This window comes from Branchiostoma floridae, chromosome 4, assembly GCF_000003815.2.
Source record: "Branchiostoma floridae strain S238N-H82 chromosome 4, Bfl_VNyyK, whole genome shotgun sequence".
In the NCBI taxonomy this organism is placed as follows: Eukaryota; Metazoa; Chordata; class Leptocardii; order Amphioxiformes; family Branchiostomatidae; genus Branchiostoma; species Branchiostoma floridae.
The window spans coordinates 33,049,428-33,068,395 of NC_049982.1; the positions used below are offsets into that span (position 1 = coordinate 33,049,428).

General features: G+C 41.6%; 2 protein-coding genes across 3 annotated transcripts; one reads left to right on the top strand and one right to left on the bottom strand.

The window, feature by feature from the left end:
- The first annotated feature begins 113 nt into the window (after nucleotides 1-113).
- On the top strand, nucleotides 114-12,607 carry LOC118414125 (ankyrin repeat domain-containing protein 16-like). Of its 2 annotated transcripts, none has more exons than XM_035817927.1 (4): nucleotides 114-452; nucleotides 5,223-5,519; nucleotides 11,360-11,548; nucleotides 12,202-12,607. In XM_035817927.1, exons 1-4 carry the CDS (start codon nucleotides 160-162, stop codon nucleotides 12,512-12,514), a joined length of 1,092 nt encoding a protein of 363 aa, XP_035673820.1. In that variant the 5' UTR covers nucleotides 114-159; the 3' UTR covers nucleotides 12,515-12,607. The 2 variants fall into 2 exon arrangements, with proteins under 2 accessions (XP_035673820.1, XP_035673819.1); XM_035817926.1 differs by having other exon boundaries at nucleotides 116-452; nucleotides 5,220-5,519.
- Nucleotides 12,608-14,528: 1,921 nt separating this feature from the next.
- LOC118414717 lies at nucleotides 14,529-18,649 on the bottom strand. Its single transcript, XM_035818914.1, has 4 exons — nucleotides 18,415-18,649; nucleotides 17,601-17,734; nucleotides 15,948-16,052; nucleotides 14,529-15,242 (listed from the first exon to the last, which is right to left on the bottom strand). The coding sequence occupies exons 1-4, from the start codon at nucleotides 18,470-18,472 to the stop codon at nucleotides 15,105-15,107; spliced, it is 435 nt and encodes a 144-aa protein (XP_035674807.1). The 5' UTR covers nucleotides 18,473-18,649; the 3' UTR covers nucleotides 14,529-15,104.
- Between the last annotated feature and the right edge of the window lie 319 nt (nucleotides 18,650-18,968).

The following is an 18,968-nucleotide window of genomic DNA, read 5'->3' on the forward strand; positions in this document are numbered from 1 at the left end:
TAGAAAATAGATTTCGAAGGCTTTGTATTTAACGTAATATCAATAAAAATTACTTAACTATATTGATATATCTTGCCTCTTATCTGTGTGATATTATTATATTGAAAGTAGACCACCCCTTCCTAGTGAGTGTACTGTCCCACGGTGTTCAGCAACACCATGGCCATGGCCATGCCTGAGCTGTGTCAGCTGGCCCAGCAGGGAGATCTCCCGAAGATCCGGGCTCTCCTCGCCTCCTCACCGTGCCCGGACAGGCTGCTGGACACCCGCCACAGGAAGTCCGGCGACTCGGTGTTGCACTACGCGGCGCGACACGGCCACCTGTCCGTACTGCGGTACCTGTGTGAGGAGTGCGGGCTGAGTCCGGAGACTGGGAATGTGGATGGGAAGAGACCTCTGCACGAGGCGGCACAGGCGGGACAGACTGAGTGTGTCAGGTATCTGATCAGCAGGTAAGTCTGGCCAACACCTGTACCTACATCTGCAGCAAAATGAAGACCGATGACACTGTAGGTGTTAGCCTGGATACCATACCCCAGCCCAATCTCAAAGTATTTATCGTGCACGATAGATACTATACTTTGACGTTTGAGATCGGGCTGGGGTAAATTGGTATCCAGGCTATGTAGGTGTAGGCCCTACTAGTTGAATCCCTAGTACATAATGTATTCGTAACTTCATTCGTACCTGGGAGACCCCGTTTCGATTCCGAGGAAGGTATCATCTGGTTGTACGGCTGTACTACAAGGTCAAGGGTGAATTATATGGCCCCTGCCAGTTTGGTTGGTACTACAGCAGACGTCCATGTTTTGTCTTGCCTTTTATTATGCTTCATAATTCATAATTTATCATATAGCTAGGCGCCGCGGACCAAGCAGAAGGCCCCGTTCCACGCTGGTTTATATATATATATATATATATATGACGCAGTAACATAGATATTCAGGAGACTAAATGGAAACATGGAAAAGACAGGAGGAACGAAATAAACAGCTGCTCAGCACCATTCGGATACACTTTGTATACCGCATCAGCCTGGGAAAACGAATCAAAGGCAGCAACGGGAGGAGTGGGTATAATACTTGGCAGGACTGCTCAAGATCTCCTCATAAGTGTCGAGCGACTGTCAGACCGCATCATCAAAGTCCAACTAAGAGGAAACCCAGCTATGACAATAATTGTCACCTATGCTCCGACAGAAGCAGCTGAAGATGACAGCAAGGACGCTTACTATAACCAACTGCGTGTAGCAATAGAAGGTGTGGCCCATCATGATTTTCTAGCTTTGCTCACAGACTCGAATGCACGGCTAAGCATGGACGATGTACCACACACATACAACAGAGTGACGAATAACAACGGTCAACGCTTATTAGAGATTCTAGAAGACTACCAACTGATTGCAGCCAATACTGTATTTGAAAAGCGAAGAGGTAAACTGTGGACATGGAGGTCACCACAGGATACCTACCACCAGCTTGACTACATCATTGTTAGAGCGAAATGGAGAAACAGTGTGACCAACTGTGAGGCTTATAGCTCCTTCAGCTCACTCTACTCTGACCACAGGGTAGTCACAGCAAATGTGTCACTACGACTGCGTAAGAGCAAGCCCAACACAAACAAACAGGTGCCCAAGTACAAGTGGAGTGACCTAGCAGTAGACGAGGACCTCCAAGAGCGTTATGCTGTGGAGGTGAGGAACTACTATCAAGCACTCCAGCAAGAAGATGAAAGGGGACAGACATCAGACTATGATAAGTTCATCTCAGCTAACGCCACAGCAACTGAAGAGTGCTTGAGGAAAGTGCCAAGACAGAAGAAAAGGTGGAAGTGTCTAGACCCTAGAGTCTGTGCAGTGAGAGAAGAGGTTGAACAGGCGTACCAGGAGTACCTGTCTGCGAATAAATGCAAGTTGCTTCGTGAGAAGTACAAGGAGAAAAGACAGGAACTGTATGGCACCTACGCTATCATTGAGCAAGAAGACCTGACCAGCAGAATTGAAGAAGTGGAGAGAGCACACCAGGGTTCGAAACTTGGCACAGCTTGGAAGTTAATCAATGACATCACAGGCCGTAGTAGCTCACAGACATCCAAGCTGAAAGCAAGTAGTCCGGAAGAACGTGTATCTCTCTGGCATACACACTTCAGCAACCTGCTAGGTAGCCCTCCAGAGATAAGCGAAGAGGATACGCCGATCGACCCAGTCTATGAGACGCTTTGCATCTCTGAAGAAGCCTTCTCAGAAGCAGAGTATGCAGTAGCCAAGAAGTCAATCCAGTGTGGGAAAGCCTGTGGAGATGACGGCATAACTCCTGAGTTTCTTAAGTACGTTGGACTTGATGACATAGTTCTGAGCTTCATCAACAAGTCTTTCGCTACTGGGGAGATACCAGAGAGTTGGAGGACGCTCATCATTGTCCCAGTCCCGAAATCAGGAGATCTGTCAAAACCAGACAACTACAGGGGTATCAGCCTGATATCCCTCGTGCTGAAACTCTACAACAGGATGTTGCTTAACAGACTGAGACCCGTACTGGACCCATTGCTGAGGAACACACAGAACGGTTTCAGACAAGGGAGATCGACGGTGGGTCAGATAGTGGCGATCAGACGTCTGCTTGAGGGGGTTACTTCCAACAACCTAAGCTGCATCATGACATTTATAGACTTTAAGAAAGCGTTCGACACAATCCACCGTGGAAAGCTCATGAACATACTGAGAGCCTATGGAGTACCTGAAAAGCTAGTGTCAGCGATAACAGCAACCTACTCACAGACATGGGCCAAAGTCAGAACCACAGATGGAGACACTGAGACCTTCCAAATACTGGCAGGTGTGTTGCAAGGCGACACACTGGCACCCTTCCTCTTTATAGTCGCTCTTGACTACGCCCTCAGATGTGCCATTGATGGAAGAGAAGAGCAACTGGGTTTCACCCTCAAGAGAAGAGCTAGCCGGCGTGTCCCAGCACAGATGGTGACAGACTTTGACTTTGCGGATGATCTGGCGTTGATCTCCGACACAGCAGAAAGGGCCCGTATTCTCCTCGCTGAAGTGGAGCGACACTGTAGGAGGATAGGTCTACAGCTGAACGCCAAAAAGACCAAAGTCATGGCTTACAACACGTCCGACGAGAAAGTATCTTCTCTTGCTGGCACGCAGCTTGAGGTTGTTAAGGACTTCAGATACTTAGGTGGATGGATTGCTACATCAGCGCATGACATCCAGGTAAGAAAAGCCCTTGCTTGGAGTGCCCTCCATGGCATGAGAAGAGTGTGGGAGTCCAACATGGACAACAAACTCAAGCGAAGACTCTTTGTCTCCACAGTTGAGTGCGTACTGATGTACGGCTCGGAGACTTGGACTCTGACGGTACAAGACGAGAAGTCGCTCGACGGGATGTTCACCAGGATGCTTAGAAGGGTGTTAAATGTCTCCTGGGAGGACCGAGTGAAGAACACCACACTGTACGGTGACCTCCCTAGACTCTCTTATAAGATCAGGAAACGGAGGATGGCGCTGGCCGGACATTGTGTCAGACACAAAGAACTGGTCGCTAACCAGCTTATCCTCTGGGAACCAACAGAGGGAAAGAGAAGAAGGGGCAGAATGCGGACATCCCTCATTAACAACCTTAAAAGGGACACACAAATCAACAACATCTCCACAGCTGAGCTTCGCTCCCTCATGGAAGACAAGTCTGAGTGGAGAAGAAGGATCCATTGCGACCCGTGAAGGCATCCCAAAGATGTCCACGTTCAAGGTTCAAGGTTCAAGGTCAACATAGATTCCGGCCAGGCCGGTGTGTTCGCTCCTTCTGATTGGTCAGAATGAATCGTGCCGGTGTTGATTCATTCTGACCAATCAGAATGAGCAATACACACAATAAAGTAAAGGAAATGCAGGCATTGGCCAATCAAAAGGAGCGAAACATACCAGAGCAGAGGGAATAAGTACAGACTGCAAGGGGGGATGGCTCCTTCTGTTAACATTGATAATGAGTTTTGTTGTTCTAAAAAGGCAAAGACTGCAGTGTTTCGAATATTTTCTGTGGAAATTTTGGTTTCAAAATGCAATCTGTAATCTCCTTATAAATGTATGTACCAAAGCACAAATGTGAATTTTCATAAATTCGACAACGGTATTCACACGTTTAGTACCAAGAGATCTATGCGTCATACAGGAGTTTGCAAGTTTATGTAGGCTATATGATAATAACGTTAATGACCCGCCTGTTCCTCGGTGTACATGGTGTTATAACGCCTGGTCCTTTGCTGTAACCACCTCATAAAACCAGTTTTATTCAGTGGTTATAGGAAAGGACCAGGCGTTATGACACCATATACACCTCGGGGCGGGTCATTAACCCTTAATTATCTTTTAGTGTTAAATGAAAGTATTACTGACCTTGGTTTTTAGGAAAGTGAAGCCTGATCTGATATTGATCAACGTCGTCTGACGTCTGGCTATTATGATAATAGTTGCTACACTACTACCAGTAATTTATCTAACAGTTATTTCCGATGCATTTTGTTAGATTTAATTGATATTAATCTGGTAAAAGAATTAACCATCATCTATTACATGCTAATATTATTGATTACCTTTGTCACTGATGCTATACATGTTAACTAATATATTCCTTCTCTAGTCCTGTTAATACATAGGATCACCAGTGGCTTTGAGACCAGTGGCATTTGTGTAACCATTTTCCACGAGGAGTATACTCCTCAAAATTATCTGCTTTATCAGCTGTTGTTCCTCTGATGCTAAAGATGTAAACTTGTTTGAGCACAAAAAAATCATGACAAGACGGCAATATGGCACATCACAAAAACGCTTTGTTCCAGTGAGCAAACACAGTGTTCTGAACACATTAGCCTGTCAAGTTTGCATTTCTGGTAACAGTTGGTATTTCTGATGTTGCATTTACCGTAATGTTACATCCCTAAGTAAAGTTAGCAGTGCCAGAAGTCTGCTAGTAGTAATAATAGTAGTAGTGGTAGTAGTATCCATTTTAGATTATACTGCTTCTGGGGTCCCTGACAGGGGTAGGCAGCAGTCAGCAAGTCTTCACACTATGCTTCCATGTGGCCCTGTCCAGTGGGTCCACCCTTGTTAGACCACACACCTTGATGTCCCTCCTTGATGATATTGATATTGATATGTACAGTACATGTTGTGTTTCATTTTTAATTCTTTTAAAATCAAACAGAAGCATTCAAATCAATGTACTGAAGAGAGCTGACTGGACTCCCATCATGCTTGCCTGCACAAAAACCAACCTGACTGTTGTACAGTTACTGAGGGATGCTGGGGCTGACTTGACCATACGGAACAAAGACGGCTGGAACTGCTTCCATGTCGCCTGTAGGGAGGGTGATGTGGACATCCTGAGTTACCTGCTGGACTGTGACGGTACCCTGTGGGAGTCAGTCAGCACCAATGGTAGAACTCCGCTGCACACAGCTTCTCTACATGGATGTGTGGGGGCCACACAGGTTTTGCTGCAGAGGTAGGGTGATTTTCGTTTTCAATCCGTGCTGGCAGTAACATCATTAGAACAACAAAAAGGCCCACTGCAGTCCCAACAAAGGCTGCTGGGATGCCTGAACCTACACCAAAGCCAAGACCTATTGCTCAAAAATCATAACCACAGGATATCAAGAACACAAGATATTAATGTAACGGCAATGAACTTTAATCCAACGCAACTTTAATCCAACACTTTTCAGAACCCATCTGTCAGTCAAAAACTAGCTCCGGTTTGCAAATTCTTTTGAGTGCTTTACAAGACAAGTAAGGTATACGACTTAAAACCTTGTAAGTTTGAGCTCACAAAGATCGCATGTTGTAGCGACAAGTTAATCAATCTTCTGGTATGTTTTCATGCTGTTAATCAAGCCGTGTGAGGAGGGCAGCGATTGTAATTTCAAGCAACCCTACTCTTCGTCCTCACTTTACACATTAATCATCACAGTAAATATAGCGAAATATTAATAAACTGTCCATCCAACACAACCAACATGCCTTGAAGTGTCCCTCTTTAAAGTACAGGGCCAGGCTTTGTTACACAAATTCAGTGGAAATCCGAACACGCGCCATTTTGAATCATATTTCAGCACGCCGCTTCATCCCTATTTTTGAAAGTGATCACATCCAAAGGCCAGTAGGACGGATCTCACTGGCGATACCATTACAGCCCAACATGGGGGACGTGCTGTAGGGAGTTTGTACTGTGTTTTGCAGTTATATTTTTGGGGAACCATTCACAAACAACGTATTTTGCCACCATTTGCTAACCAAACAACGGATGAAAAGTTTCAAAATACGTCATAACTGTGTAGTAGAACAGCAGAACGGATTTGCCACTGGTTGATGCATTTTGGGGCCGTGTTTTGATCGCGTCTATCAGCAGTTTACCGACATGCCGATTTGCCAATTTAACCTTGAGTAAGTGCCTGCCGATTGATACAAATTTGTCGTTGTAAATATGAAATCCATAGATAAACAGCCTTGTTATATTATTGTGTTGGATTAAAGTTCCACTGGGAATAGAATCCCAAAGGACTTGCTATCAGTTACACTGTCTTTGAAATGTTATTTTCTCGCGACACAACAGAAAGTGGCAGACCGATGCATGTGTAGCATTGGCCGGGGAAACATAGTAAACAATGCACTAAACAGTTTCCAGAATGCGCTAAAGCCCGCTTGTTTATTCATGGTTCAGTTTGGAATTTGCTGGAATGTGTTGGATTAAAGTTCAGTGCCGTTAAGAAAGCCAGATGTTTCTCAGGCTCTCAGCAGTAATGTAGAAAGCTACAAGTGGGCCATAATCTAATACTTAGTAATAGTTTCTTCATTTTCTCAATACTTACCAACATACCAAATATTATAAAGATCCATCCAAATGTTCTTGTTATGTTGATCACAAACAGGCAAACACACACACACAGCTTCCTTTCTTAACACTAACTTTCAACCCAAATCCTGGTCACAGTCAAACACGACTTCTCTCTGAGCATGAGCAGTTCTTCTTCTTCTTCTTCTTAGGCCTACTGCCCATCCTTGGCCATAGGCCACGAACTAGCTGCTTCCATCTCCGGAACAGTTCTAGACAGCAAAAAGATTTATATCATTTGAATCATTGAGCTGTGTGAAAGACTAGTCCAATAATAGATTACAGTACAGGATAATCATGTCATTCTTATTCTGATGCGAGTCTTACCTGGGGAGTTTGAGAAAGTTAACACGTATGCTGTGATGATGGATAGTTATGATTATCATTATGATGTGTATATGATTGTACTTATGTTGTACCTGGTCCGGGATAACGTACGATAGGGATGTTCCGCACTGGTAGATGTAATCAATGCGGTATATATTGTATCAGCCCGACTGTGAAAAGGCTGGAGGGTGATCCGACCAGGCGATTGGCTGGGACAAAGGTGATCAATATAGAATACATGGTGTTGTATTTGAGTATGCTGTGATACATGGTGTTGTATTTGAGTATGCTATGCTGCGGAGCCAAACCGATTACAATTGGTTCTTGTTACAGATCTCATACTTATGCAAAAGACATTGACTTTGTAGATAAACTGAGAGCCTCATTAAACAAGATTAAACCACAAGGTGGCCAAGTATGGCTATGGGGGGATCTCAATTTCCCTGGTATAGACTGGAACAACTTAAGTGTGAGCCCAAGCGCTCCCTATAGTGCACTTTCTAAACATTTTTTAGAGTTAACACATGACTTTGGGCTCGAACAGGTTGTGGATCAACCAACCCGTCTCAATAACACCCTTGATCTTTTCTTAACTAATAATTCATCACTTGTTGAAACTTGTTCTCTGATCCCAGGTATAGGGGACCATGATGGCATCCCAGTTATTACTGTTAATGTTAAACCTAAGAAAATCAAACAAAGCCCCAGGCGTGTTTCACTTTGGAAAAAAGCTGATGAAACCGCCATAAGAACTGAGCTACAGGAATACAGTAATAATTTAGCTAAACGGAACATTGACAACTGCACAACAGAAGAGCTTTATAATGAATTTGTGGACAAAATCAAGATAGTGATGGATAAATATGTCCCATCCAAAACTGTTAACAATAATAATTTTTCACCTTGGATTAACAACAAGGTTAGGAAAATACATAAGAAAAAACAGCGAGCCTACAACTCTTATCGTAAAAACCCAACAACCGAGAACTTGACTAAATTCCGCACTATTCGCAAACGAGCAAAAAAGACTACCAGACAAAACTACCGTAAATATGTAAATTCTATATGTTCTGATTCCCCCAAGAAGTTTTGGTCGCACATCAAACACTTAAAACAGGATACAACTGGGATCCCTAGTCTTAAGCAGAAAGGAAAGCTAGAAACAGATAACAGAAACAAAGCTAACATCCTTAACAACCAATTCAGCTCTGTCTTTACACGAGAGGATGAACACATGCCCCACCTCCCCCGTAGTTCTATCCCCACTATGCCTGACTTTTCCATCAATGTAAACGGAGTTACCAAACTCCTGAAAGATCTGAATCCACACAAAGCAAGTGGACCAGACGGCCTACCAACAAGGATCCTCAAACTAGCAGCTGCTGAGTTAGCCCCTGCTCTGACTATTATTTGTCAGAAATCACTTGAAACTGGCCAAATCCCTTCCCCATGGCTACATGCCAATATCTCTCCCATCTTTAAAAAGGGGGACAGGACTGATCCTGCAAATTACCGTCCTGTTTCTCTCACATGTGTTTGTAGTAAGGTTATGGAGCACATAGTGCAATCACAGATGATGGATCATTTTGACACATACTCTATATTATCTAACAAGCAGCATGGGTTTAGGAAAAAGCGTTCATGTGAAACCCAACTTATTTTAACTACAACTGACTTAGCCCATTCTTTAGATACCAGGTCGCAAACAGATATGATTATAACCGACTTCGCAAAAGCTTTTGACAAAGTACCTCATGATCGCTTACTCCTAAAACTCCAAAATTATGGTATTAGGGGTAAGGTACTCCACTGGATCTCTAATTTCCTCAAAAATCGTAAACAAAGAGTGGTAGTTGGGGGCGAGCACTCAGAGTGGGCAGAGGTAGTCTCTGGAGTGCCCCAGGGCACTGTGCTCGGACCACTACTGTTCTTAGTGTATATTAATGACTTAGCCGACAACCTCAACTCTAACATCCGTCTCTTTGCGGATGACTGCGTCATTTACAGGGAGATAAACAGTGACAGAGATCACACCCTCTTACAAGAGGACATCAATACATTAGATACATGGCAAAACACATGGCAGATGAAATTACACCCGGACAAATGTTTTGTTATGCGTTATACCCACAAACGTAAACCTAAACTCTACGACTTCAAACTAGGAAGTCATGTTCTAGCCGAGACTAACAACCACAAATACTTAGGAGTCACACTCAACAACCAGCTCTCTTGGTCACAACACATACAGTACAGTGCTTCCAAGGCTAACAAGACGTTAGGCTTTGTGAGACGCAATCTTTATAACTGCCCCAAATCAGTCAAAACAAATGCATATACATCCCTTGTTAGACCGCATTTAGAGTATTCCAGCGCTGCCTGGGATCCATACCACAAAGAGCACATTGCTAAGTTAGAGTCCATTCAAAAAAGAGCGGCCAGATTTGTCACAAATTCGTATCATAGTTATGATAGTGTCACCAAACTTGTCTCTGATTTGGGGTGGGACACTTTACGCAACAGAAGGATAGCAAATAGATTAACAATTCTACAGAAAGCAAGACACCATAAAGTAGCCCTGCCGGTCGAAACTCATCTAAAGCCTGTACCGCGCCAATCGCGACACTCAAACCCAAATTCTTACAAGGCTCTACCTTTTCACAAAGACTGCTACAAACATTCCTTCTTCCCACAAACCGTGAGAGATTGGAACTCTCTACCGTACGAGGTCACGGAGATCACAGACGCTCCAAAGTTCAAGGAGGCAGTTCTCCAACGCCTCAGGGAACATTAAGGCGCAGCACTCCCCCTGGACGCTTTGCCCCAACTGAGGGGCGTTGTCCAGTACCCAATCAAGATCAAGATCAAGAGATCAAGATTTTATCCATATCATACCCTCCAAAGAAACACACATGTTTCAATGCAAAATTGAATAAAACAAAAATTGAAACAGCAGCAATTCCAACACGCGAATCCAGTATTCAAATTATTTAAAAAATGCACACAAAAGTGTGGTAAGGTAATTTTATGGAAGCCTGTGTGATAACAGTAGTTGATAACCCAAGTTATTCTCACCTCACCTCACCTATCCCTTGGCCTACTAGTGGTCGTTATCACTTGCTCTATAAAATCTGGAATGTTATCACGGCCCAGGTATAACATATATTCACTGTATAACAGTATTGCACAGGCTTCAACATATATATTACATGGACTTCCATTGATTGATTTTAACTCACTTTGTGTGTGCTGCATGTGCCACTGCCAAAAGTTCGATGTTGTTACAATTTTTGTTGGAGGATGCTACATTTTCTCAACTTCTGGCACAGTTCATATTGAAATGTGTGTTTCCTCTGGTGGGTATGACATACGAGGGGCGGTCAATAAGTAATGCCCCTGACCCACTTCCAGTTGTCTGATCTAGATGAAATTTTGTATGTGTAATGAATCATATCTTTATAGGTTATGTTGCAAAAAACAGCTCTGAACTAATTGTGGTTTCTGATTTACTGGTGTTTGAACTGAGTCAGGTGTGAAATGGACCAGGTGTGAAATGGAACCAGTTGAGTGTCGCGCAGTGATCCGGTTTTTGTATTTGAAAGGACGCACACCAAAGAAGACTTTTGGTGAAATGAAAGAAACTTAATGGTGATGATGCCCCATCATATGACCTTGTAAAACGCTGGCATCCTGAATTCAAACATGGCCGGAAGTCTGTGGAAACAGCTCCAAGACCTGGTCGTCCCTCTTCTGCCATTGATGAGGCATCTGTTGGAGGACCAACCTGGGGTGTCCTACAAAAACGGTGTCCAGAGATGGATCAAACAATGGGAGAAATGCATAACTCTGGGTGTTTCCTATGAAGAGAAAGACTGAAAACTGTGCCAAGTTTCATTAATCTCCTGCTATGGAAAATGGGTCAGGGGCATTACTTATTGACCGCCCCTCGTAAATGAAATGCGACAAGGTGTATTCCTAGTCACCCTCGATCCCAGCCCTCCCATTGGTTGGATCACCCGTCTTCCAACCCATGGGAGGGCTGGGATACAGGGTGATAGTATATATAAACATATGTGAAAGCTGTTACTGTTGATATAAAAACGTAATTAAGGAATTCCATTGCACAGATGTAACTATGCACCTGACACACCTGACAGCTGTGGAAGTACACCTCTCATGGATGCTGTTCGAGCCGACAACATTGACCTGGCACAGCTGCTGGTCAAACAACACGGAGCTGATGTCCAGAAACTGGACACTATGGGTCGGCAACCTCTGCACCTGGCTGCCCAGGCTGGCTGCATACAAGCTGTCAGGTATATGCATAGGTCCACTTTACACTAAGAACAGTATAGGTTTCACAGGGCATTTAATACCACTTACCGCATAGGGAATTAATAACAAACAGTTAAAAAAAATGCCCTCTGCAGTTCAAAACAAGCTGCTAGGGGGTCCAAACTTACACTATTTATATACTCCAAGACCTATCCATGGTCACTAAAACATGAACATGGTAGTTGCAGAGAATGTGACGTTAAATTTTGAAGCTCTGCAGTACCATAACTAGCCACTAGGAGGCTCAATTATCGAACTTGACCTTCCTTTTTGTGACTCCTACATATCTACTAAATACCTTGCAGAACTGTTTACAGGTCCTCGAGTTTTATTGTTAACAAACAATGATACAAACACACAAACATACACAGCCTGCAGAAGCTTAGGAAAATTCCTAGTGAATCATTTTCAAACTAGACCTTCCTTTCCACAACCGCTTTATCCATCCATCCATCCATCTATATCCATCCATCCATCCATCTATATCCATCCATCCATCCATCCATCTATATCTATCTATCTATCTATCTATCTCTTTATATTATATAATTAGAATGCAAACATGGATTGGATAGTTGGTTCATTCTATACTTTTTGCATTAGAATAAAGATGTCTCTATGTTCTATATTCCAGGTACCTATTGACTGAACATGGCATCCCTGTGGACACCCCTGCCCCAGGGAGTGGGTTGACCGCGCTGCATTTTGCAGCCAAAGAAGGACAAACAGATGCAGTAAAGCTTCTAGTGAGATTTGGGTCAAATGTCAACATAAAGGACGACAAAGGTCGGACGGCCCTGCACATGGCGTCTGGCGGTCAGCACGCCGAGTGTGTCAGGGTGCTGCTGACCAGTGGGGCGGTGGATGGCACGGACCGGTCAGGGAACACAGCAGAACAACTTGCAAGAAAGAAAACTGTTAAAGACATCTTCAGGCAAATAAATTAGATGTTGATGTCTGTGCAATGTTTTGTGTTAGGCTACAGCAAGTAAATTTTATGGATGACATCAGCGCTTGCATTAATTTTCGCCTGATTTGAGAAAAAAAAAAATTTTTTCTCTTCGGGGATGGTCAGATAGATCAATATAGGCAAACGTGTTCTAACATAATAATCATACTTGTAGAGATGACACTAGGGAGGTAGCCATGACTATAGTTGCAGAAGTGAAACTTGTTGGATTGTTGTAAAAGTGCCCCCAATATGGAAGCCATGCATGTATACGTAGTTGCCAGCTTGGCAAGTGATACCAGTGCACCACACTAGTATCACTTTTAGTTTTACTACACTAGGCCACACCAATTTAATTTCTTGGTTCACGGATTTTTTCATAAAAAATATGGAGCGAAAGGGCGAAATAAAAATAAAAATAAAAATTGTAAAATGGTTGGGGTTAAGGTAAGGGCTAATCCAAAACAAAGACAATAAAAAGTTTTCAGCTTGAAAAAAGTACAAAACCACTAATTACTGTACAGTAACAGCACCTGTTCATTGAAAATTACAAAAGTATTGTCAGTTTTTATGTTTGTCCCATTCTTCATGAATGAATAAATGTAACTGCAATAATAATACCCACATTTTAAGGAGCTTATAATATAAAGGCTAATTTGCTACACCAGAAAGTTGGTAAATGGTTTCATTAATGGTGAAAATAAATGAGTGGTAATTATTATTTTTATTTTTTTTTTCAAAAAATAGGAGCGAGCGAATCCGTGAACCAAGAAATTAAATTGGTGTGGCCCTAGTTTACTTCTTCGATACAGATATAAATGCCTTGTTAGTTGTGATGCCACGTTTTTTCCACTTCAAATCTTGTTACGACGTTTATGGTGTCTATTTTGAAAATTTAGCCATCTTGTTTTTTTTACCCATCTTGTTTTTTTTTTTTCGCGCTATCTCATTATTCTTGCACTCTGCAGAGGATGTCATCCATAAAATTTACTTGCTATGGCCTTACTGGTTTTACCTCTTGGTGATTGACTGCAATGATCATAGCAAATGTTCTTGGCTGACACATTGACAGAAGATATTGTTTTTACATGACAATTGAACATTACATGTAATTGGCAAAGAAGAATTTGACAAATGAAAAAAAGCTATCTTGTACCAAAATGAAATATGACTTGATTTGACTTACTTAAAATATAATGTATATATATCTATGAAAAATAATATGTATGAAAATGAAATATATATATCTAATAATATAAATTGCCTTAGGGAGGGACCACCAAATGAAGTTAGTATTGCAACACATGATGGAGCCATGCAAATACAATCACTTCAAACTCATTTACCTAAGTTTCAATCTTCAAGTCTTTACTCCCACTGCAAGGCTGAATTCTAATTCTAGTTTTACATCAGTCCAGCTAATGTAAAATCATTTTGGGGTCAGTTGCATGGCATTTTGGCCAGAGACCTGCTGTCCTCCCTAGGAGAAAATGACCTTTCTGCAAATACCTGTATTGCAAATACATGTATTTAATGGAAATACAGCTGCTCTCTCATTGGTCGAACAGCAAATTGCCATGTTATCATTGGTTGAACTGCTAATTATGATGTACAGTCAGGATCAGTCTGCTGCAATAGGATGAATGAAGATGCGGTACCGTTGCAAATTTTAGAGAATAAACAACTTTATCAACTATTTGTTCGGCTGTTTAAGTTTCTGTCGCGCTGGATGTGGCATATGATACATTGTACTAGCTGCTTCTGTTTTATGAATAAACTGGCATTGCTGTTTATTGGTACATATCCTGCTGTGACAGTCGGAGTTGTTCTTTATAGAAGTTGTTTTTGTTTTCAAGTGACCTCAATAATATCCATAGAATCTTGTTAGACCAGTGGCAGGGCCTGACATGCATTAAGATGCATATTAGGTTCTAAAATTACAGAATAGCCAGTATGATCTAAGTATGAGTTGTGTTTCAAAAGGAACAGGAACAAAAGTAAGACTCTGTGACCACGGTAAGGCAAATATTTACACTTTTTCAAATAAAATCACAATGCCCATCATAAAAAGCAACATTAGATATAAGACAATCAAACTCAAGTTTCCAGACTTTTTTGTTAGTTTTAGCCAATTTATGGCTAGTGGACAGATATTTTTTTCCCTTTAGTACATCAGTCTTAGAAATAAGAGCCTTTGTATCTTATATAGCTAGTGTTTTCCGTCCATGTTGAAAGCTTACAATGAACTACCATTATTTTGCAACATTCCAGATTTTGATTAATTACTGTTAGTGTTACATAGCATCAGTCAAACGGCCTTTTATTGACTAGAGAGCAGTATAGACAATAACAAGTGCACTTGGTCCTGATTATAAATACATGATGATAATGATAGACAATATTATCATTAGTACAGCCTACAGCAGCCGATTTTTTCTCTCTGTTCTGGAGGCTGGTTGTGTATTGTGAGAAGCTCTGGATAGAACAAAGGTATAAAGGAGGAGGGACATGTATATTGGTTCATAAATCGAAGTAAACGACGATGCAATGCTATCAGTGATAAGTACAATAAGTAAAACTAATATGTCCTATAAGTAAAGAGACAGCTGTCGTACTAAAACCGCCGCTGCAGTGGTGAGTATTGTACGTGCAGCACGTGTCCGGTCCAGGCCAGCGGCCCGGCTGTAGTAGTTACAGCCGTTCCCACTGCAACACCACGTGCAAATCTGCAAATAGAGATAGCAGTAAGCAATATTAGATCGTTGAAAGTGGAAATGATCTGGATAAGGTAATCTGTATAATATTGACATCTAATGTACTATTTTAGCACATTGACATCATTTTGTCATCAATTGAGTCGTTAAAGATGGCGCAGAAACAAGTGGCACGACGATTCCTGATCAAGGCCTAATTTTTTAGGGTTCCAATGATAAGGAATATCCTTGTGGACTTGTCTCTGGGCCGTTTTTAACTGCTCAAAGTATGAAAAAATAATGTAGATGTGGGAATATAGTGCATTAAATGTCAATGTTATACAGAAGAATACATTCACAAGTCCACGCACTGAAGCAGTAGTCTCTACCAGACTCCGGATCGCTGGAAAATCGTAGAAATGGAACAAATAGAGAGGAATATAACCGGCCAGGGAACAGCTTGCGATCGCGTTACTGTTGCGGTCTCGTTACTGTTGCCTAGCCGGATATATTCCTCTGGCCGGCATACTCCTCTATTTGTACCATTTCTACGATTTTTTCCAGCGACTCCGAGGGAGTCTGATAGAGACTACTGAAGCAGGTCCAGGTTTAGGTACGGAACTGGACTGGACCTGAACCGGACCTGAACCGGACCTGAATTTTCTGTACCGGTACCCACCCCTAGCAGCTGCGTATCGCTACACCCCGGGAACACCTGACATGTATGTTCTGTGGTACCTCGGTGGTCATGCCGAGCCCGGAGGTTCTGCAGCCCCAGTAACACGTCTCCGAGCAGCCGCGGGAAAACGCTAACACCACACCGTTAGTCTTGGTCCGTTCGATCTGTGGAGAAACACAGAGATGGCATCATGTCAGAAGTTGTCATCATTATAGCAGCATCTGACATGTCATTTTAATGAATGAAGACATTCATTGCGCAATTTTGCCCCACTGGGCTAAGTGCAGGTCACAAGGTAACAATCATATATATGTAACAATGGAAACAATCATACACATCTATATATGCATATGTGTGTCTAATCTATTCTAAGACATTCGACTTCCTCTCGCTTCTTGGTAATTGCATAAATGTAGCTAGCTGTATGGTTGGTTAGAGTTGGTTTATCAAAAGCTGTCAAGAATATAAAATAATTTCTCTTTACTATTCAAGTATCTGAAGTGGAGAACTTAACTTAACATATAGCCAAATGCTGATGCTGTGCAGTCGAAAATTTTGAGTCCAATTTTTGTGTTGGAATTTACAGTTCAACTATTTCAAGAATGACTTCTACCAACACAGATGAACTTCAAAGTTAACATAGTCAAAAAGAATGCTCCTATCGCTATCATACAAAGGACAATCCACAGTAAAATGTACTATGATAGACAGCTCGCAGTCTTACTTATAATATCAGCCTTCTAATTATTTTTGATATTGCCACGTCTGAATTCTATCGGTGACTGATGCGACACAACGTTATATATATTATAAGTTTTAAGATACATTTTCCCGCAGCGCAACTTTCCATATACTACGGGGGTTAGTCCAAATTTACGCATACTTTCTCTTCTATTGTAATAAAAAAAACTACCACAACGACTTATTGTATTCCTTCTGAATTGCAGTAGTTTTATCTATCTTTATCACCGTCTTTGCTTGAAGTTCTATGAAAAATAAGCATTGTTTTTGGAGTGTCAAGGAGGAAAACCAAACAAAGAACGACGAATTGCCATGATACTTAGTATGCAGGTAGTTCAGACAGAGATCTACACAATGACATATGCACATTATGCAAAATAGGAGTTGATGTGCATAGTAAATGAGGAAAATTTGAAATTCGTGTGTTTTTTATCATTAAGATGTTCATACGTAATGTAAATGTATATAATTTATGGAAGGTTAAACATCAACAGATAATAAGTATGCAAATGGCCTCCATATTTGTGACATGATTAAGTTAGTTAAATGTGCACACCACTATGTATACATTGTGTAAGTGTTCAAGCTATTTGCATAATTTATTACAACATATAAACATGAGATTCTACCAAATGAAGGGACTTCATCATGAGTGAAATAGACAGTGCTAATTACAGCTTTATCTGTGTAATCAATGAGGAAAGATGAAACAATATTTTAAAAAAGTTTTTAAAAATATTTTGAAATATGTCATGGAGATATGGTTGTAGTTGTCTATTTGTCTTTGGTATTTTCATATAAACCTGGCAGCTATTTTCTCATATAATGTTACTTCTTATTCTATTGATACAGATTTATATGTATGTCTGGGGTTACCACCACCCCCACCCCACCCCCAGGGCACATTGAAAAGCGCCTAGAAAAGGCGATATGTTACCCCTGGTGAACTAAAATAAACAAACAAGCGGTACCATGCAATATCGTGAACTCGAGCCGCAGTCGGACAGGGTTGCGTTGTCTCTGGTCACCTCACTCATGCACATGGTGTCATAGAAGTAAAACCTGAACTCTTCAGCACACGAGTAGCATGACAGGACGCATGTCCCTGGTGGTCAATACAGACAGAAGCGGGAAGGTAACTTCATTCTAAACGTCTGGCTAGGGGCAATGTTATTCCATTCCATATTTATGTTGATCCACTGTATTGTTTGTGTTTACAACACACACAACACACCGCACAAAGCAAGACAATGCGTCAATAACTTATTGAATGTTGGTGATCAGTTATTTTAATTACCACTTTTAAGATACAAAAATGTAGATAAAACAACAGGAGTATTTATCAACCATTTACAAATGTATGAAGAGCTCTCAAAAAAGAAAGTACCAAACAGTCGCGAATGAATAGAAAAAAAATCCTCTAAAGGCACAAATAAAAATAACAGGGATCATTGAAAACAAGAGCAAATTCGTTTCAAATATCAACGAAACAGAAGGCATCCCCGCGTCCGCATTCTAATTCCCCCATTTCTCATTATTTTCGAGCATCCATATGACCGCGAGTTAACGCTAGTTCACCTTTATCCGTGGTGTAACCTATATCCGTTGTTCTTAACAGGGTATTTAGGGATACCAAGTCGAAGGGCTGTGCTTTATTTTCAAGTATACAATAATATCGCAGTTTGAAAGCACCATCCGTCGACTTGATATCCTTTAATACCCTGTTTGTGAAAAAACAATGTATATAGGTTACCCCGCGGATAAAAGTAAACCGGCGTTACGTACCTTCCCGGAGCTGCACACAGAGAAGTAGAAGAAGCAGAAAAATCACGACGGTCCGCATTCTTTAGATATAGTAGCTAGCACAAAACCTGGCAGTGTAGTGGCTGGATCATAAAGAATTCATGGATTCTGACAGCGTCATTTGTTGTTGTTGTTACCATAAAGGGCACGTACAAACAAGAAATATAGCCGTACGACGATTTATTAGGTTATTCCATTTCGAAGTTCAAAAGGGGTGTCGTCAAAGGATGCTTCAGTAAAAAATACTTGATACAGAAACTGAACTTCAGTTTCTGTATCAAGTATTTAAGTAGTGCTAGATGGGAGGATGTGGCTGTATATCTGGAGTAAGATAACTCGAAATCAGTCTCACGTCTTACAGTCTTCACTCATAAAATGAACCAAACCCTGTCAGCATTAGATGCATTATCATAGCTTGTGTTGTCATGCACGGTTGGTGTAACATACAGAAGACAGGGAACTAGGGCGGTGAAGTGATTGATGGGTCTTGTAATTATGTCCTACGGTAAATAGAATATAGGATAAGGGAGAAATTC